Raw genomic sequence first — 21,894 nt, 5'->3', positions numbered from 1 at the left:
TGACATAGTTATGACATGACAAGCATTTTACTGTTACAGCTGGAGCTAGTTTTTACTACACTGATAGGCACTCATCCTACCATTTGATATTGCCTTTTATTTTGTTTCAAATAAAAGTAAGTTCTTTGGTATAATAAAAAAAATGTCTGCACATCTTTTCCGGCCTGGCCAGTTTAGATGTTACAAGTCAACCGACTGTTGACTGGTAAAATTCCGAAGTAAAAAGAAACATGATATTGTGGTAACATATAACATGTTAGACAGTTGCAGATATAAGGGGAATTAAGTTTTACCATCAGTTTTCTATATCATAGTTGTTTTTATTGAAAGAGAGAAGACGGGACAGAAAAACAAAAATAAAACACATTTTGTTATTCCATAATTATTTATTTCAGTTGTTCAAAGAACACAAATATATTTAAATTCCATATTCAAATCACTAGCATCAGAAAAATGCTCGATCAAATACTAACATTTTTATTGTAGGAGCGTGTGTTAATTGTGTTTACCAAAGGAAAGGTCAGCCTCTTTTACAGGATCTACCCTGCACTTTGAATTAAGCGGGACCCTTAAACAGCTGACACTCAGTCTCGAAGTCAAAGAGCAGCTCCCTGTAGCGATCCTTGACATCTTGATAGAGCGGCACGGGGGCCTGCAAACCAGGGAAGGTCCCAGGCTTGGGGTCAAGGCATCGATGTCCTTGAAGAGGCCCTGCAGGAGGGTGAGCAGCGGCAGGACAGTCTCTGCATGGCCGACCTGGACTGTCACAGCTACAGTCACCTGTTTCCCCAACCTGAAAAAACACTGCATGGGGTTCAGAACTCAACATTGTTTCTTTCACACAATTACGCGTCGGTAAAACACAATATAAGACAGAAACACTACCTAAAATCAGATATATATAAGAATAATATGAAATCTTTAGCCAAGCAAGTCTGGGTTGCTCGACAAGTGTTTATACCAGAGTTATTTCCCGTCTTTATCTGCTTAAAGACACATTTTAACAGCCATAATTGAGACTAAAGTTTATACCACTGACCCTATTTGATAAAAAGCAAAACAACCAAAACTAGGGGACAAGCATACAAAAACGTATTTCATCTATTGCCCTGAGGGTTTCGCCGCTAGTCTTTGACAACCACAACCCACAGTTGTACAGAATGTGAAGGTCATTCTAAAGCTCACTCACTTGCTCACACTGGCTGCCGCAGACGATTAAACACATCATGGAAGAGAATGCAGCTTGACTTCCCTCAGAAGTGGTACAGAAAGTTCACATGGAACCACGTGCGTGTGTGTGTGTGTGTGTGTGTGTTTGTGTGGAGGTTACACAAAGGCTTCAAAAAGAAAAAAATCTCCAAATAGAACTTTTACCAAGAACCAGGAAACAATTGTTTCCAACAGTTGTTTTCAAAAAGCAGTGTTTCTCAGTGAATGGATGATTTGGCTAAACAGAGATGGAACACGTTGTGACTTTTCTGTTTGTTTGGACACTCTTTAGAAAGAAGCAGTAAGACATTATTTGTCTAATGATTTTCTTAATCTATTTTTTCATTTCAAAGGGACAATGTAGAGTTAAAAACTTTAATGAACTGTGCACAATTGTAGCTTTAGGCTAATTTGCATCTGCAGTCCTGTTGAGGGTGCTGTGTACCTCCAAACTAGACTAGACGTGGAGGTTTATTTGCCACGCCTGTTCTATAGATATATGAAGTGAAACAGCAGCCTATTTGGTTCCAAAGTTCAAGAATTGAACTTGTTTCAGCAGTGAATAAACATTCACATTCAGTCTAATACACGTCACAGATGTGCTTCAGTTTCAGAGAAGTAGATTTGAAGATTGAAGGGAATGCAGTTGTTTAATCTGTGAAAAGGGACATCCACTAAAACAGGCTAAATCAGAAAGAAATACACTCAACAGTATAATTGATTAGAAAGGAAGCGGGCGGAAGCCTCAATGCTTCTAAATTAACTCAACACGAGTACTGGCATGTTCTACACAATATCCTCCCCAATACTGAGTATACCTTAATGGTTATTTGTATTTAGTTCAATGAATCATTGTTTCTTGAATCTGTGACAAAGATTCAATTTAGTTAATTGACAAGGAAAGGCCATTATGCTGAATGAAAGGTCCTCTAGTACAGTGATTCTTAACCATAGGGCCGCGGCCCAAACTTGGGCCACCAGCGCCCCCTAGAGGGCCGCAAAAAACTTTCAGTTTTGCACCTGTGGGCCGCAAGGGCCGCGGGACTGCGTGCAGCTTTCGACCATGTGGTGGCGGTAATGCATCACTCGGTTGTTTAAAAAGCGCCAATACACAGAGAAGAAGACTGTCTACTTCGCAGCAAAAATGGATACGTTTTTAAAAAGAAAAAATGAAGACGAACGTCCTGCCGATACCCCCACCCAGAAGACAAAGTTTTTGCGGAAATACAATCTCGACTTCATTAAATACGGTTTCGTAAATGGAGGAACAGAGGCAGTGCCAAAAGCCCAGTGTGTGGAGTGTGGGCTAATGCTGTCCAACGAAGCTATTGTTAATTGTTGTTATTATTTGTGTCATTGTTCATTTGTCACAGATATAAAGATTCTTCTGGTTCTGCCATGCAAAAATGGAGACTGCTGAAGCAATTTTACAATGGCTTTGCAGATTATAAGGCTATAGTTTCATTTGCACTTTAATTTCATTTACAGTTTATTTATATTTATAGATTTATATTATTTGAATGCATTTATTTTATCACCCCCTTTTTATTGATTTCATGATTTATTTATATATATATAATTTATTTTTTATTAATTTAAAGTAAAAACCCTACTATTGGTCTTTTTTTTATTATGATTAAAAAGCCTGAATTGATCCTTGAAATTTTTTCTTATCACAGCTTGATTTGGTCCATGAATTATCAGCCTGTTCGGTGTCTTGATGTATGTGTGCAGGTTTATGTAAACGTTTAATAAAAGTCTTTGTGATGATCCCATTTTATCATGTCATTTTATTTGACAATTTTTTTTGCTTGTTAAACAATAAGTGGATTTGGTTTATTATTGAATACAAATCAAACCGAGAGTGAAGTCAATTAAACCTATACAGTGTTAATATTTAATGGGCCCCGGGCCACTTTGTACTATAAAAATTGGGCCTCAAGGTCGAAAAGGTTAAGAACCCCTGCTCTAGTAGACCTGGGACCCATTTTAAAGTACTTAAACAGCCATTTTTTACAGAAAACAGTGTATAGAATCACTGAGCATGATTTCTTTGGAGTTAATATACATGTTTAATAAGTTAAGACACACATTAACACAATAAAAAGGCAGTGCTTCTGCTGATGTGACCTTGTGATGTCACTGTAAGGATCCCTGAGCCGGTCTGCGATCTTCTCCGTGACCCTCCTCATCTCAGGACCCTACTTGAACTTGTCTACTTCTGACAGAGCCGCGGGCCTCTTATCAACTTCGAGCACAAACCTGGTGCACTGCAAACCTCATGAGGGCATTGTTCACTGCATGGTCAAACTCGTTGTCTGGGTAGAAAAAAGGCGATGGGTTACATGGAGAATGAACAGCGTTGGGTATCACCATACATTTTAGCCGATCGTCGCTTTACCTTTGGTGGCCCGCAGCTCTGTCAGTCCGGCCTTGAAGGACTTTAAGGCTTTGAGCTGGTTATGAATATGATGAATCCACCTCTGAGCGACTTCCCTTGAAATAGGCTGCAGGGTGGATTTGTTCACAGCAAGTATATATGTCCTCTGTGAGATACGGTTTCACTTCCTCGTACTTCCCCTTTGCGTTGAAATATTTAGAGATCACTGGTGTATCTGGATTTTCCCTAGGATTTACATTAATAAGTAAACAGCGAGAGAAGACGAGGAAACAAAAGATTATGAATTTCCAAGGAAAGGAATGCATGATGCACTCAAGAAGTGGTTTGATAATGTCAAAATATATACAGTACAAAAATAAATACACCAGAAATAAATCTTGTCACATTATAAAGGTTTGTTACATTTTCAGTTCCTTTATATGTCAATGGGAGGATGCCCTGTTTATATTACGAGAGATCAACACTCTACTTCCAAGTCCTGTTGTTCATCATGCATTCATTTCATAGAGTGTCACTGATATGTAAGAGTGAGACATTTTTTATACCCTTTACAGTTAATGTAGTTTCGCTTTATTTACTTTTATTAACCACAGAGCTTTCATTCAAAGAACTCAAGTCGGAGCATAAATATCTGAGTAAAATCTGTCCTTGTGTAGAATATAGTGCATTGTTGTGAAGATTCACGGTTCTCCCTTTTGTTATTAGTTTTAATAGCCACGTTACATTATTGATGAGTCACCATGGAGCATCAGCTCACTTATCTGTCGCTTCTACTGTTGCGTAGATATTCAGTTGTATAAGTGCATTTCACTTTAGTCCACATTTAATTGTTGTTTTCCCAGCAAAAGAGTTCATATTCAACTTCACATGATTATTCACATGATGTCATATAGAAAGTATGTTTATATCTATCGGAAAGCATTATCAGAATAGGAATTGGCTTTAACATGTTTTCTCTAATTTCTGATTATTCAGTGTCCCATCCAATTTTACCAGTTATGATGATTCATGAATTCCTAATATTCAAAGTCCAGTTTTGGTTTAGTTTGCGCAAGAAAATCAGACTGAAGGTCTCCTACGCTGCCTAAATCCATTATAAACTTTAACAGAGTGGGAACCAGGAGGATTTTGTCTGTTTAATTGCTGTCAATCATGCTTTACACAGCAAAAAGGCAAATCCTATTGATCTTATCTGATTTTAAGAGGTAGTAAAAGTCACTATGCCAACTATATTTTCCTGTCTTATCAGGCATTATTAGCTGATCAGTGTTATCAAAAACATCTTGACCAAATGAGGAGAATTTGTTCAAGTGTACTAATCATTAAAAAGGGACCTTTGTTAAGTCCTGACAAAAACATAAAATCCTCTTAAACATCCACTTTTTAGGATTGTGAATGTCCGCCCACAACACCACTGCGCACTAAAAAAAAGGAATGTATCAATAATTAAATTGCCGTAGATCTGATTATGAGTGTTATTGTTTTACAACAGCCTATTGTCCAGTGTAATGATTTGAAGAAGATTTTACTTTATATATATTAAGATTTTTGTCTGATTGTGGGACATTGACATTTACTATAATTTTTATTTATTTATTTTACTACAATTATTTGCTGTTTTGTTGTACTATATTCACAACTTTGTGGCAAATCACACACTTGCTTGTCAAGCTACAGGTGTGCTTAAGTTTGACTCATTTTTGCTTTGTTTTTGTCCTGGGAAAAATACATTTTGTACATTGTTTTATATGACCCATTGTTCCCTTATTCCTCCTGAATTTTGGTAAAGCCCCCCAAAGAAAATATACAGTGTAATATCCTGATCTAATAAACTAATCAGTAGAATATTTTAACCAGCTTATGATTTACAAATTATAATCCTTCAACTGTTATAGTCAGATTAGAGCTACCGATTTAAAGCATACATTACACTAAAATGTAATGTCTTCTCAGTCCTTCACCAATAGATGGCTTCAGATGAGATGAGCGCTCTTCCAACGCTGCATTTTCTTCGTAGTTGTTGTTGCATTCAAATACGCCTCTTTTGCTACACCGTATTAGCACGGGCGTCTAAATGTGTCTTTTGCCACTTTCTTACCTAAACAAAAACAAAGGAAATGACAACGTGGTGTTTTGTTCATATGTTTTTTTTTCTAGTTTGTGTTGTTGCGAACCCGTCCCACCGAATGCCAACTTTTTCTTTTCACACGGGCACTTAAGCAACGCGCCTCGTCGCCGACGGTACCTGAAGGCAGCGCGGCTGACGGCGTGAAGGAAACTCCCAGCTTCTCGAGTCCCAACCGCCTACCCATGAAAACACTGGATAAAACCACAGACGGGTTAACGCCAGAGCGTGGTGGTAAACTCTACGATTTAAAGAGAAGCCCGTACCATTTCAGGTAATTAAACTACTCTCGTGGTTACTACTCTTTTGTCAATAGCAGACCTAGCCACCCGCTAAGCTGTCTCGGCGCTGTGTTAGGTAGCTAACGTCAGGTCTGCTTTCGGTTAACGTTAGTGCTGTGGCTCAAAGTCGTGGTATTGGGAACTGTTAGTTACCGTGTAATGCCGCACCGCAAACTAATGTAAACACCGTTGTGTTGTATAATTTCCCCCTGAAATTGCGCCCGGTACGCGCTGCTCGACAGACGCCCGCCACCCCCCCCCCCCTCCGATCGTTGACTCCGGTACCGAATGTAACGTTAGCTAACGTCAACTTCACGTTAATGCTGCTCACTGGCCTTCCGCGGAAACATTTTTTTTAATGTTGGCGAGAGAAGCCGTCTCCCGTTATCGTTAATCCCGATACAACGCGGTTGGTAGAAAGGCTACATTCGTTTCGCGATAAACTGATTTTTTTGTTTTCGTTTTAGTTGTTTATTTAACCGGATCAAACATAATATTTATGCTACAAATAAATCTGCTTTGTAACCGACAATAATGTAACGCCAGGTTAGCTGACCGTAAACCCCCCCCCCCCCCCCCAAACTCAACAACCCCCGGCTGACCGAGGCTAGCTAACGTTAGCTCAAATACCGAAGACGCCAGCTTGCTCTATATTTAGTGTGGTGAAACTAAGCGGCTGAGCCGCACGTTGCGGCGGCCGACCCGAGTGTGGCACAAGTGGCTCGTGTCTGTTTCAGGCACGCGAAGAGGCCACCTGTGTCAGCCATGTTTCCTGTGTAACGCCGTCCCGCAGCTGCGCCTCCTACCGCAGCGGCAAACCCGCTAATGTGTTCTCCTCCGCGGTCTCGGTACACATGGACCTCGCGTATTAGTGGTAGCACAACATTTTGGTTTGTTTCGCGCTGACCATGACTTATGTATTTTGTATTATATTTTGATTTGTGCAAGAAAAGGGCGCAACGGGGTGACCCGCCTTCTTAAACGGTCACTTGATGAGACACAGACATGTTTAGACAGTTGTGTGTCTTCCCCCCCCCACCATTCCTGTTTGTCGGGGCATATGGTGTTGCTATGTGCTATATCTGCCCGCTTAACCTGAGATCCACAGTGAAACTAACCCCGGACAGGCAGTTGAGCCAAAAGAGACATTGACTCAAACAAAACCGAGGGGTTGTTTGTGCATCGGAACCGGTGAGAAAGCAACTTCTCACATACACAAACTGTATGGCTGCAGTGAGTGGGCAAAAAAAACGACTTCAATGGGGGTTATTGTCACCAAGGCATCCAGCCTGGGTTGCTGAGAAAGCCTTATTGCCAAAGCAAAGCATGTCAGACCATCAACAAGTGGAAACAAGGCGTTTTCTGTTGGCGAGGCAATGACTCCCCCATGGAAAAGTGTCTTAAGCGGATGACAAAACCCATTGGCCAACATTCGCTCCGATCACCAACTTCCCCTGGAAACCTGTTACTCACGTGCTTTAGAGGAATGGCCTATTTTTTCAGAAAGTGTTTTTCCTAACCTTTTTTATTCAGTTTTTAATTTAGGAAGTGATTTAAAATGTGTAATTCTAGATGGATACTTCTGATTCTACACAGGCTTTTTGCTACCTCCATAAGCTGCAGATTAATTTATGACATTAGAATGAGTTGTCTTTTTATGACCAATGAATTAGATAGAGCTTCAGATATAAGATTTCAAAGCTAACTCGTATTTCTGTTTGACAAAAAGAATCAATGGATTCAAAATGTCAATTTCACTAGCAGTTAGATGGGTTGGTATTGATAAAGTTTACCCCAATATTTATGTTATTGTATCATGCACTGGTTTGTTTTTGAATAGACAAAACCGCAGCAGATACGTAGTCAGGAAAGTACTGTGCCAGTGTTTGGCCAATTTTAAAATTGTTTGACCCTAGATATACAGGTACGTCTTTTTATTTTTGAAAATGTCTGCGTCACTGCAGCGTACTCAAACCACAGCTAGGGTATAATGCTATTAGCTGATGGCTTTGGCCTGTTTGTTGTTCTACTGAATGGTACTACGATGTGAGTGCTGGACAACAGCCACTCATCATTCGATTTCGTCAGAGGTTTGCCTCCAGAGAAATTGTAAGCAGTTCCTTTAATCATGTTTCTGCCATAATTAGAAACACATGAAGTTTCAACTCTCTTCACATGATGTCCCAGTTTCCTGTGGCCTACAACTACTTTTTCTAGGAAATCTAGGCTAGTAGAACTTTGTAGCCTATTTTGTGTATTTGTAAATCACTGAAAAAAGAAGACAATGTTGACTTTTTTTATTCTACTTGCAGGCCAGAAGCGCAAGTGATCCAATGTCCCCTCACTTCCTGCTGAGCTTTGTTTGATTAAATGGAGGAGCCAAACAGACTTTAAAACTAATATAGAACGCCTTGACAAATGGAAAAGATATGTATTTAACGTTGCACTAGGAAATCAAGGTATCCACGACCAATTTATGCGGATAAGGCGAGGGTGTGGAGTGAGTTGGGAAGGAATGTTACGTAGTGCCAGCTGGCCCTTTCTGTTTTGTACTGTTGTTTAGCTTTGCTTACACCTGAGCGGGGTATCCCCCCTGTCCTAACATGTACACCTGCATTCTTATGTTAATCAAGTTCCTCAGGATGTTTGACGTCAATAACGGGACACCAATGTGACTATTGCATACATAAATACCCAGGAAGCTGTAGACCTGTTCCTGACCTAATTTGTTCATGCTTTGGCCTATTTTAAAGGCAAAATTCAACATAATTCTACATCAAGGAAGGCTGGTGTGACTCTGGGCAATGGCAGGCCATCTTCATGTTGTGCTCACAAGCGTGTCTGTTCAAAACGTACACATGAAAAATATACAAATTTATAAAGCAGGGCCAAAGGAGTCCCATGAGATGGTCTGTTCACCGTCCTGTTTACTCGCTGACTCCACCCACCCCAATTTGTGTGCTGATGTGCTTCTTTGTGCAGAATTACGTCCTCATGCTAATTCACAGTGGAAAGCGCGTTTCTTTATTACTATATGGGACTGTACAAGATACTGTGCTACTGGTGGTTACTCTTGTTTACGCCTGGTTCAAGCTTCAAAGTTAAATAATGTAACATTTTGTGCATCGATTAGAGATGACTGGTTCCGGATGAACCAACGCCTCATAGCGCAGGAGTTCTAAATGTGAAAATTACGCGGGTCAAATAAACCCAGAAATCTTGGTTAAAACTCAACTCCTTGCTCTTGAATTCCAGCCAATCAATCGTATCAAAAATCCCAACTCTCGGGCTGGTGGTGAGCTGTCTGCTCTGTGCTTTGTTTATGCAGCTAGGCCATGCACGCGCATGTGAGTGCACGTGAGAACAAGTATGTGTGCCCCCACTGTTCGAACCACTAGCTTCTCTGCACTGAGGTCAAATGGCGGTTAACGCAGATGGCTCGGTCATGATAAAGTAAGAAAACGCTGCACTGTTGCACCTTTTTAACTTTGCCTCTGTTGCTGGGTTTAAAGGATTTCCCAGTTTAGTAAAGGAACACAGGTATTGTGTCTCCGCCCTACAAATTTTTGCCTAGGCAAATCGCATATTTCTGCACCAACATGTAAAGTAATTGCAAGTCTGAATCTGTCAGTCTTGTTGACAGATTTAAGTCGTTATATGTGAAGAGACGGGCTGAATGTGCGCTAATTGCTCTCCGACGACTGTTAGTCCCTTGCGTGCGACGCCACGTATCATTGGTGATGGCTCTGCACCACATGAGCTGAGCACAAGTTCAGTCCGTCCCCTGGGCTTCCAAGGGCCTCGCTTCCATCATCAGTGACTCATAAAGCCATAAGTGGTTCTCTCATTAGCAGATGTCACCTGCCGGCGCGCTGGCCGTTGTACCCGTTAAACTCGGCTCCAACAAAGGCCCGTCCGTGCTTTATGGCCAGTCTCATCCTAACCTTTGGTTAACTGCGTGCTCTGTTGATCAACCTGCTGATAGGACGTAAAGTGCTTCTGTGATAGCAAAGTGGCTGTATTCTTTCTGATGAATTACATTTCAAAGGTTTATTTCAGACTATAATCTATTATTATTATTATTATAATTTTTTTTTTTTTTTTTGAACAGTATCCGTGTTCTCCTTGTAGTGACAGATTTGCGCTTGTGCTTTTGTAACATGCCAGTATGCGAACATGTGGCAATATTTTCATAAACTGTAACGTCATTGATGGAGAGATTAAGGATGACGGGATCCAAGTGTGCATTTGCTTTTGTAAGATAAAAAAACTAACATGGCCAATTTAATGGAAATAACTCATTTTGTGTCAAAATATTACAACATCGGAAACTAACCCAGTCCATTAGGGAGTGATCACACTTGAATGAGTCCACACACATGTTTTACTTGTAATCCTTTTTTTTTTTTTAATGTTGCTGATATCAGCTGTCAACCTCCCACCACAACTGTATTGTACTTTTTCCAACAAAATTAGAAGTGCGATACTTGTCGGCTGTAGTGGGCGGCTGTTATGTAACGTGTGATTTGAGCTGTTAACGGCCAACAGATTGATTATTCCCCGACACGCATTAATATGAGACCTTGTTGCCTTTGGTTCTACTTCACAATAACTGTGCTACTTCACGTTAATCGTGCAAAGTCAAGGCCGTCATCAAACCTCTGTTAAATTTCTCTTCTCCCCCCCCCCCCCCCCTATTGAAAACTCCCTATACTAAACTTTCTTCTACATAACATAGAGTTGATCCTGCGAAGTGATCGTTTTGACTGTTTACTGTACACATTTGTATGAGTTTGTAGCAAGTATGTTTGTGGTAGTAGAGTTGACCACTTAAAAATTCCTAAAATGCTGCACATTCCACGCGGATCATTCTTTTCCTCTGCGTTCACTGAAGCCAAATGCCGTTTCATCGGGTCTGTCCTTCCCGAATAGTTGAAACAAGGTATGCTCTGGATGTCCTGTTGCCTAGGTGGCTGGATGAACCATTTCCACCAAAGGTTTACAAGGGAACGACTACCCTACTGCGCAAGCCGGAACCTACATAGTTAATTTTTGAACCGTAATCACCTGAACCAGGCTCGCCCAGTTGTGTAAATATTGGCATTGCGCTGTCCGTCGTTGGTTTGCTGTAGGTGTCAGTATTCCGTTAAAAGACAAAAATGAAATAAACGGGAAGGAGATACTTCTCTAAACTACATGAAGACTAAAAGGACAACACCCTGACTGCACAAGGTAGGGAGAGGGCAAAAAAAGAATTCATTTAAAAGGATGATCTTTGTTTTCTTTTATGAGACGGACTCTCCTGCTTCTGCGTTGTCATATGTTCTCTGTTCAAATATTTAGTCTCTTTTGTGTAAAAGCTTTACATACATATATTCCAGTTAACTATAGGAATAGAAATATTGCCATCGATTACTTGTTTTATATATTTCCTTTTTTTTGTTATACCAATTGTCAAACATATTTTTGATATTGCTCAAATCAGTCTGGTTATAATCCCTTCTCTAAGATCTATTTTATGATGCCGTGAAAACATCGCTTTCACAGCTTTCAGCTTGATTTTATAAGATTAACAAACCATTATAGCAGATTGATTACCGTGGCTCAATATGATCTTTACATCATGATGTAAGTCAATGGAACTTCTGTTAGCATTAGCGTTTAGCTCCTTTACTAGCAGGACTGTGTTAGTGAGTGTTCAGAACACTGCCTCCAGGCGGGGGGGTATAAACCGAACCATTAAGTGTGTCTACATGGGAGCAGAACCAAGGATTTAAAACTATCACGTGGGTGCTGATGGGAACAGATGGTATCATTCTCTAAATGTAAAACTGACTGGCAAGAAACCCGTCGTGCAAACTGAAAAAAGAGATCGCTCAAGGCATATTTATTTGCATCCAACATGAGCGGTCAAACATTTAGATTAAACAACATACATGGCAGGTTATACTGGGACACAGAAGTCAGCATCAAACTCTGAGCCTGGCAAAAGCTTAAAAAAAAAATATATATATATATATATATATATATATACACACACATGAATAAATGTTGACAGCAATTACAGACGGCAATGTCTTCAAACTGCTTCTTTTGTTAAAACAACATTCAAAAACTAAAATCTTCTCATGTGATCAGAATCTATTGAGGTTGACCCCAACTCTCGGGTCAAACATATGATGCTATAACAAATTTAACGTCTGTTCGTTTTTTTTTTTTTCTCCATTGAATGCAGTTAATATTCAATACAGTTATGATTTATTCATACCCCAGAGCTCTTATACAGGTTTGAGTTTTCGGTGTAGCGGCCAGCTCAAGCACTGACATGCTGTAGATGTGAAAAGCATGCTGTGTTTATGAGAATTGAGTTAAATATTACAGCTGATGTTGTAAGACTGGTATGGTTTACCACCTTACTGAATTTCTTCCGTGTGTGTGTGTGGGGCCCAGGGAGAGATGTGAAAGCAGGAAGTGGTGACATGAAACAAACTGAGGATCTACTTCAAGCATGTGTTTAATGCTAAACTACAACGTTTTGTTTCAGTTGAAATAAGAGTAAATGTTGGATTGTCAAAGAGTTCCAGCTCATCAACAAACCAAGAGGAAGAGGAGGACTAATGAACAGAATGTAAACTATGCCGAATATATAATTCAGCAAAAAACAATCTGTTGATGGTAAGAAAATGCACTCTGCTCATTTTGTTAGAGCGCAAGGACACACTGAACGTAAACTATCTTTATCTTGTGTACAGGAACGCTCCACAAGGCCCCTTCAAAGTGGGTTAGGGGGTTAGGGTTGAGCAAGTCCTGCAGTGGTGCTCAGACAAAACTGAACGGCGACAATGTCTTATCTTGTATCAACATTCACAACATCTTAAGGGCTGCGGGAGGAGCAGAATTTCCTTTTTGCTTCATGCGGTCCTCTGTCCTCAAACAATAGTGTTTAGAAGACCCCCCCCCCCCTCCGTGTGTTTTGCAACTGGTGCGAAAGCATTTCTTCATAGCCTGCTACGTACGTGCTCGTGAGGTGTTGGTTCACTGCAGCACAAAGATTTTCCACACGATGATGATTGTCATGCAATTGTACTCTCATGTTAATCCTCATATGTAAGATTTCTCTGGCGGAGCAAGGTATTGAGATCCCCAGGTACATTTCATTAGCTTCAGGATTATCCTGTTTTTCCCATTTCTTGGACCCCCCCCCCCACCCCTCACAGAGCACGCTGTAAGCTGATTCACTGACCAAAGGTCCTCGGCACACAGCTGACTCGGTGACCGCTAATCTCCGATCTGTCTCAATCCAATACTGTTAGCAGGCCGACGTCAGTGCTCTTTGTCTCTTTTGTGTTTTCGTTTTGTTTCCACTTAAATCGGATCTATTTTTCCCCGCCGCACACTAAGGCGGGTCGTCACGTAGCTTAGCTGTTGCATAAAGACTCTCCTGCTGTGCCGTTTGATCGCTATCCATATGTTTGTTTTTACATGTTGCTCTTTGGGGTTTGTTGAGTACAGTTGGCGCTATTTGTTCAATGTTGTTCCTCGGACCTCTGTGAGAATGTCTCTGGCGCCAGGTGTTCAGTAGGGCCGAGATCCTCCTTGTGGCAGTGGCAAGTGAGTGGCAACTCTGTGGCAGGCAGCGGCAATCGCCAGTAAATCAGTCGCAAGTCTGCGGCCGGCGTCACAACGGCACGCTGGGTGGGAGGAGCCAAGTTTTCCCAGAAACGACTGTTTATTTTATTTTATTTTATTTGAGACACGTGAGCCCCCGTCTTCTTAATTAATTTAGCGCCGCTTCGCTGACCCAAATGAACGGGCCTCCGGGGGCGAGATGAGGTACTGATCTCCAGTCTGTTGTCGTGCCAACCAGTGTGTTTAGCTGTCGTCGACCTTAGCTGGTTTGGCTGTGCTGCTGGCTGCTCGCCCTCTCGACGCGGATGGGGCCTGTCTTCGTATTCGCTGCTGACCTTCGCTCTGATTTATGGCTTCCTTTCTCGCAGTCCGGTTCCCCTCCCCGTCCTCGTATGCGTGCGGTTTATCAGGCGCAGCCTCCAGTTGTATTCCGCACTCCCCCGAACACCAGCTGGGCCACCCTGTGTCCGCCGCTGACACCACAGGCTATAAACAAACGCATGATGTGCAGCAGATGTGTGGGTTCATCCCCTGTTGCCTGAAGCTCGGATGAGAACGCACACATTGGAAAACAAAGTTCAAAATTGGTCAGTGAAAGAACGGGGGAGATAAATACCGTTTAGATATCTGCCGTGCTTGCAGTGCATCTGGAAAGTATACACATTTCTTAACGGTTTCCACATTTCGCAAGAAAGAATGGGAGAAACTGCCCAGAAATGGGTGTGCCAGGCTTGTAGAATCCTACTCACGACTCGAGGCTGTAATTGCTGCCAAAAGGGTGCTTCAACCAAGTATTGAGCAAAGGCTGTGAAACCCTATGTACATGTATTATTACGCTGCGGTTTTACTGTTAACAGGGGAAGTAACGTGCATTAGTATATGCCATGGTGAGTTAACTTTGGTGCACTGCTTCAGCCTTTTTTTTTTTTTTTTGTCTTCCCATCAGTCACTTTCTCAGGCCTTCAGTTTAAATGGCAGTGCAGTTCCCACACTGTTCTATGAAAAGATGGATGTATCTTTTACGAGGAAGCACTTTCCGAAACTCATCATGTGCCAAATTGTACATTAAAAGACAACTATAATAGCACCGCCACCAAAAGACCTGTTCAACACATGGTTAATGGCTCTCCGTATTGTACCAGAGGGCCAAAGGTCAGCTTCCTCACCGACAGAAGCTCATGTTTGTCAGTTATTTTAATTACAGCAAATGATTATTCAGTATTGAGGAAAGATTATCAGTTGTATTTTGTTTCATTTTTTAAAAAATTGTTTCAAATTGGATACCTTCAATGTTTTTGTGAAATATAAATATCATAATGTTATGTAAAACTATGTATAGGAATAGTTATATTGACTCCTCCCCTTTTCATTGCTGAAAAATGATCCGAACCGTGACCCCACATTGTTATCCGTGTAGCGAACTGTAAGGTTCGTGATCCTTTGCACCACTACCGTTCATTCGTGTGGTTCAACAGCACCACTGTACATAGACCTTGTGTAAGTTGACACTTCCACAACAAAGAGGCCTCATGTGTATATAAAAAAAAAAAAAGGAAAAAAGCTGACTCACCCAGGATGTTGACCATGATGTCCCCAGAGCAGGGGTCAAAGACGGGAAACCTACTGACAGATTGTGTCCTCATGTCCGTCTTGTTATTGTTAAGCTTTAGAATGATGTGGCTAATGCATTTCATGTTTCTTATCTGTGAAACCGATTTAAAGTAATTCTGGGATTTCCAGTTGAGCCGAGCTGACCAAAGGACCCGTGCATCATGCTGCGCTGTCAAAGAGTATCCCTACTCAGGCCCCCTCAACGCCCCTTAGAGTTGTGTGAGTGGATATTGCAGTTGTTCTGTATTGTGATTCACAGCATTCGTTCTTTTTACTTTAACAGTGCTGCAGCACGTGTGGGGGAAGAGCCGTAGGAGGCCGCTGGGGTTCACCTGCAATCTGTTGGCCTTGGCCCCCCCCCTCTCCCCTCCACCCCAATCCCAACCCAGAGTGGCCCTGCGGCCTACCTTCTCCCCGCATCACTTCAAGAGGAGACTGGGCTCCCTCTGGGTGGAAGACACACCATGTGCCAACACCGGAGAGGACCTCCCCCTGCCCCGTAGACCCCCCCGCCTCCAGTGAACTTACCCTAGTCTGAGGACGCCCATTCTCCGCATTGCCCGCTGGCCAAGATGAAGAAGGTGGCGTCATGGACTGCAGAGGACGTCTCTGACTGGCTGAGCAAAGAGGGGATGCCGGAGTACGTCGACGCCCTCCGCCAGAGGGACGGCCCCGCTTTGCTCCGGCTCAACGAGGCCGACTTCCAGATGCCGCCCATCTCGCTGGTGTCGTCCGACGGCGGGCAGCAGCTGCTGGAGCGACTGGAGACCCTGCGGATAGAGACTCACATCGAGGCTCACAAAAATGGCCACGCAAACGGGCATGCCGGTGGGCTACCCAACGGGACTAGCAAGCCTCAGAGGAACGGCGCCGGGTTGAAGGCCACGAGGGAGATGGTCCACATCCACATTCCCGCGGGTGACACTATGCGGCCGTCGTTCCCTGCCGAGTGGGGGAAGACTGGCATAGCGTTTGTCTACGCGGTGGTGTGCTTTGTGACCACCACTGTCGTCATTTCAGTGGTCCACGAGAGGGTACCACCCAAGGAGCACACCCCACCGCTACCCGATAAGTTCTTTGACTTGTTTGACCGGGTGGAGTGGGCCTTCTCCATCTGTGAGATTAACGGCATGCTGCTGGTGGGACTCTGGCTGATACAGTGGATTCTACTCAAGCACAGGTACGCGCGTGTGTTTACATAGCTTCTTTTAATTTGAAATGTAGCGATATGATCGTGTTATTCATTTTCTTGTTTTTTCTGTCTGTTTTTCTCAGGTCAATTATAGGCAGGCGCTTCTTTTTTGTTGTGGGCACACTCTATCTGTACCGGTGTATTACAATGTACATCACCACTCTGCCTGTTCCAGGCATGCACTTCAAATGCTCTCCAAAGGTATTAAACATGCACACGCACACACATTTATTTCACCCCCCCATTAAAGGCTTCCTTCTTTCCTAAGCTTACCGCTAAGGGCAAAAAGGTGCTGAATGGGCAAATTTAGCAAAAAGAGTTGTCTTTTGTGGGCTGAGAGCCTCGGAGTGCTCTCCCCTGACCACTGTAAAATACGTGCGTGTCCACTTTAATGTGACCTCCCCCCCCGGACGAGCTTGAGTGGCTGCCTCACTTTTTCAGTAGGTCCCGTTATTGTTGTATTGCAAACAGTCAATTGGGAAAGCAGTTTTATTTAAAGCCGCTGTGTGCCATTTTTCTTTTTGTGAAATCATTTGAAACATTGTTTTCAGTCAGATAAACTGGACTAGAAAATAGTCTGAGACATGAAACAATTCATGGCCTCCAGTCTTGAAATGGAAACTTCTACACACTGCCACCACCACTGTACTCGAGCCGTGACATCAGATGAATCCAGATGCAAAGGTCCTCACTTAACATGCTGTCCTGCTGTGCGCTCTCCTCTTCATCCTACACTTGCACAGCATATACTTCTTTATCAGATGGGAGTGATGTTGTCAGGTTTTCCACTTTTGTAACGACTGGCTGTGTTTCTTTCAGCTTCTCGGGAACTGGGAGGTACAGATGAGGAGGATAATGAAGATGATTGCCGGCGGAGGCCTATCCATCACAGGCTCCCACACCATGTGTGGAGATTATCTGTATAGTGGCCACACCGTCATGTTGACTCTAACATACCTCTTCATCAAGGAGTGTAAGTTCTGCTGCATCTAGACTATTTAAGTAAGAATGTAAAAAAAAAAGAAGAATCTTTTTTGTTTAAAGCCGTATGAAGCCCATGTTGCCTTTTCAGAGTCAGTTTTTGCGTTTACAAATGTGCAGCAGATCATTTTGACAACCGTCCCCTCCCACACTCCCACTGCAGTAAAATAGTTCACACGACCTTTGTTGAGATGTCAAAAAACTGATCTATTTAAAAGCTAAAGGCCAAAAAGTAAGCAAGTCGGCGCTCACAGCTATTGAATCAGGAACTAACTCATCCTCTGCATCTGCATCTTCCCAATAAAACCATACTTTTGCAGCTCTTCTCTAAAATTAGTATCAGGAAATGAGGAGGAAATGGTGTCCTATTCTCTTACAGCTGTTGACACGTTAGTATCAGTGCCCCCACATTTTCTGTTCCTCATCCGGCGTTTACTTATTTAGCGCACTCAAAACGCCCTGTGGGCTCACCGCTAATCCCCACGTGTCCGCCGCATCGTAACGGCTCGGTCAAGTTGTAGATGTTGTGACATTTCAAAAGCGTTGTGTTGTACAGTTTTTTTTTTTTTTTTTTTTTTACTCTTCTACATCACTACCCATCTCAAATGCTTTTGCCACCCCTTTAGGGACATCTAGTGGTGGAAAGGTCTGTTTCTCCAGAAGGGCCCCTGAGCCCCATCTGACGATGCGAGGCCAAACAAAATGTATCGCCAGCTAGCTGACGCCCTAATGCCCCATTTAGCTGTTGAAGAGAATTTTCCCCTTGAATTGATGTTGCTGGGTTTTTCCCGTGTCTCTCGTTTATTTACTCTGCATGTTTTTCTTTTTAATGTGTTTCCTGGCAGATTCCCCAAAGCGGTTCTGGTGGTACCACTGGCTTTGCTGGAGCTTGAGCGCTGTGGGGATTTTCTGCATCCTTCTGGCCCATGACCACTACACTGTGGATGTGGTGGTCGCATACTTCATCACTACACGTCTCTTTTGGTGGTACCACACTATGGCCAACCAGCAGGTAGGTGCAACATGCAACCTAAATTATGTTACTCGGTTGGAACTTGTATATAAACCTAAAGACACCAGGTAAGGTAAGTGGGCGCGGGGGTTTATTTACTAGAACCTGTATGTCAGTATATACACAAGAAAGGTGTATATAAGAGTCCTTGTTTTTGTCAGCTACTTGCAAAGGCCCTGCAATGTACAACCATACAGATTGTTAATCATCTACATATTTTAATTTGTTACCTTCTGACGTTACATTAGTTAGTACAAATAAGTAACATTATTTTGTAGAAATGAATCATTCTTAAAATGATGTGTTTTTGAATTGGTATCATTTGAAACCCACACCGGTATTGAGGAATGTAATGATTCTTGTAATACAGGGTTAGCAATTAGTTATTACTGATTTTCTTAGATAACATTAAAGTGCATTTCACCCTGTTTGTACACTTATATTAGTATACATTTGTATTTAACATTTAAACAATTTAGGTATGACTTGTTAAAAGGTAGGGAGACCTTTGATCAGGGATGGGCTATTCATTTTAGGGTTTTATTTTCCTCATGTCATCTGAATCTGGCTATAGCTTCATATCTAACGTAGCTAGCGATCTTCTCTTCTCAAACAGAACATTTATATTTCCTTTCTTTTTAATATGCCTGATTGTACAAAATGTACCTACTTTAACTCACAGGTATTGAATTCCCTGTATTAGCTGAATAAACCTATTATTTATAGTAGCGATATTGTACTGTGAATGATTTTTTCAAGGGCAACGTGTGGTTTCCTCTTGTCCACTTCTCTCTGTGCACGAGAAAAAACGCAGGCCCTGAATGATGCAAACTACATTTCCCAAGATAAAAATGAACTGTAAAGTGCATGTGCGTTAGATTTTGCACTTAGTTTAGTCTTTTACGTTTTGTTTCAGACGCTGAAGGAGACGTCACAGAGCAATTTGTTCTCACGCGTTTGGTGGTACAGACTGTTCCAGTATTTCGAGGAGAACGTCAACGGCACGGTCCCTCGCAACTATCAGCTGCCGTCATGGCGATCGTTGCATTGGAGCCGCGGCGTGAAGTACAGCAAACTGGACATCCAATGACCCCGCCCCCCTTCCAACACCCCCTTTACCCCCTATCCCAGCAAAGCAAGCAAGGACTATAACTTCCATAAGTGCTGTTTTCACCCACGGAAGATGGCACCGTTAACCGTAGCGCTGTCCCTTCCCCCAGTCTGGATGGGTAGCACTGTGACCCGCCTCCTTTCTCTCTGGTTTACTTTGGTTTTTTGTTATTCCCCCGTCCGTCCTCTTCCCTCCATCCCGCAGCACTAATTAATATTTGTTTAGTGGGATTTTCCTTGCCGTGGGCCACACGGCGGTTAATGAAGCATTTCAACAAAAAACGCCCCCCCCAACCTCCTCTGCACAAAACTATAGTTAATGTCCTCATGTTCTTACAAGAATTTTAGTGTCAATCATTTGATAACCAAAATGCCATTAGCATTTTTTTTCCTTTTTTCAATTTTTTTTTTATAGCAAATTACTTTTTGTAAACTGTCCTTGCTAAAATGAGTCAACGGTGCAAAAAATATTTTTTTTTTTAGTATTTCAAACTTTATTTTTCAAAAATAAATGATGTCCAACAAAAGATTTTTAGATTTTTACCTTTTTCAAGATGGATAACTGAGAGCATAAGAAATTTAATGTGGTGTAATTCCAGTGCCTTTCTAGCTTGATTGTAAAACAGTTCAAGTACTATGTGTCTTGTGTGTCTCTGCTGCGGGTGTGCCGCGCCACGAGGTGGTATTAGTTAACGGTCTCCTTCCCATGAATGTAAAAACAAATACGCCAGCCTTATCAGAAGATTGGTTTTCACAAAAAGTAGGTGCAGTAATTGAAATTTCCCGTTTATTTATTGATGCTTTATGATGTCACTTTGTGCTTAGTTGGATAATGCGGTTCTAGTGGAAAACAAAACGACTGTTAATTTGTTTTTCTTTGGTTTTTCTGTGATTTATAATTATTATTATTTTTTTAAACCAATCAGTCTTTAACAAACCAGCCATGTTCAAAGCACGATCATTGATGCTAGATTGTCTGGTAGTTTATTTTCCACCACTCTATTATTTGCTCTACATCACTTGGAAGAAGACACGTCTCTAAGATGCAGAGTTAAGTTACTCTGCACGTGGACTCGTCTCCGGTCCTCTCTTGTTCCCCACATCGAGTCCCATCTTGAAATCAGAATAATCCTCATTGTTGTCGGGCCTTGTAACCTTTGGGATGGCGATGACATCTGGAGGCAACCATTCACAGTAAACCCTCGTGTTGCGTTTACGGAACGTCAAAGTATAAAAGAACTCCAAAAAAACAGAAGCTTCTCAGCATGTCTGTAACTAATCTGTGTGTGTGCTTTGTCACACACTGAATCAAGCAACTACCTATCAGTTTAAGTGCAAAGCCAAAAGAGGCAAAGGGCCATCGTGGAACTCGTGTGGGGGAAAAGCAGACGCGTGGTGCACAGAGCTGGTAAAATATTTGACCACATGCGTGTGCAGGATAACATTGATTTCCATTAATGTGAAAATCTGTCTTTATTGCTAATAGTCATGTATGTGTAGGCTTGTATTTTTGTTTTGTAGCATTTATTTGTGTTGCTATGACTGAACTGTAAAGAATAAGTATTGCACAAGTCCATCTATAGGGAAAAATTGAACGTTTGGAGAAACCTTATTTTCAAATGAAACTGATAAGCTTTGATGAAGAGAAACTGCACTAAGCTTTTAGATTATACAAATCTCAAATAAATAAGGATGATGTGATTTATTTTATTTAAACATTGTCTAAAGAAGCGGGTGAGCAAACATTATTTCCAATTTATGAAGCCTCACTCTTTCGATGCCAACGAGTCTTATTGTTTGAGACCGATGACCCGTAACGTTGTCCAATCATTTCACTTAAACAAAAAACATTTCATCTCAGTTTTTAAGAGCACAGCTGATTCCTCACATATTTTGAGCTCTAACTAAGAGTCCAAATACAGGGAAGTCTAAGGAGGTTTGGTTGGGATGAAAGTTGGAGGTAATGTCTTCTCATTTGCCAAAGTTTGTTATCCTTGTATGTTGCTCTGTAAACTTCCACCAACATTGTCCCCAATTTCTGTGTATTCAAGATATTTGTAAGATATGATATAGGATTGTATTTGGGACGCTTTTGAATAAAACCTTTTACTAAAATGTATTTTATTTACTGTCAATGTCTTGTTTTTTGAAGTTCATAACAAGCCGCCTTTTTTTTTCCTTTCATCGGATAACGTTCTGGTGGCGACTCATTGGGCGATGACATCATGGCAGACCCGCTAACAGCCACCAGATGGACTCATTGAGTTACATAAATGACCGGGTGGCCTCCTTCCTAAATGTCTTTTTACATCCTGTTTGTGTTTATACCTCTGACATTCAACC

The 21,894-nt window shown here is 41.9% G+C and overlaps 1 protein-coding gene and 1 long non-coding RNA gene across 4 annotated transcripts; one reads left to right on the top strand and one right to left on the bottom strand.

Moving 5' to 3' along the window:
- Positions 1-366: 366 nt before the first annotated feature.
- Positions 367-1,532, bottom strand: LOC144409491 (uncharacterized). The gene is made up of 2 exons (XR_013467952.1): positions 1,190-1,532; positions 367-804 (listed from the first exon to the last, which is right to left on the bottom strand). It is a non-coding gene; the product is annotated as an uncharacterized LOC144409491 (long non-coding RNA).
- Positions 1,533-5,585: 4,053 nt separating this feature from the next.
- On the top strand, positions 5,586-21,670 carry sgms1a (sphingomyelin synthase 1a). Of its 3 annotated transcripts, none has more exons than XM_078104652.1 (7): positions 5,633-6,009; positions 12,561-12,691; positions 15,540-16,436; positions 16,532-16,649; positions 17,268-17,421; positions 18,275-18,441; positions 19,358-21,670. In XM_078104652.1, the coding sequence occupies exons 3-7, from the start codon at positions 15,829-15,831 to the stop codon at positions 19,529-19,531; spliced, it is 1,221 nt and encodes a 406-aa protein (XP_077960778.1). In that variant the 5' UTR covers positions 5,633-6,009; positions 12,561-12,691; positions 15,540-15,828; the 3' UTR covers positions 19,532-21,670. The 3 variants fall into 3 exon arrangements, with proteins under 3 accessions (XP_040034163.1, XP_077960778.1, XP_077960779.1); XM_078104653.1 differs by lacking the exon at positions 5,633-6,009 and adding an exon at positions 11,187-11,248; XM_040178229.2 differs by lacking the exon at positions 12,561-12,691 and having other exon boundaries at positions 5,586-6,009.
- The last annotated feature ends 224 nt before the right edge of the window (positions 21,671-21,894 follow it).

The sequence above is a fragment of the Gasterosteus aculeatus genome, chromosome 6 (assembly GCF_964276395.1).
Source record: "Gasterosteus aculeatus chromosome 6, fGasAcu3.hap1.1, whole genome shotgun sequence".
Taxonomy (NCBI): domain Eukaryota; kingdom Metazoa; phylum Chordata; class Actinopteri; order Perciformes; family Gasterosteidae; genus Gasterosteus; species Gasterosteus aculeatus.
Note: the sequence above shows the minus strand (reverse complement) of the source record. Positions and strands in the feature narration are given on the sequence as shown.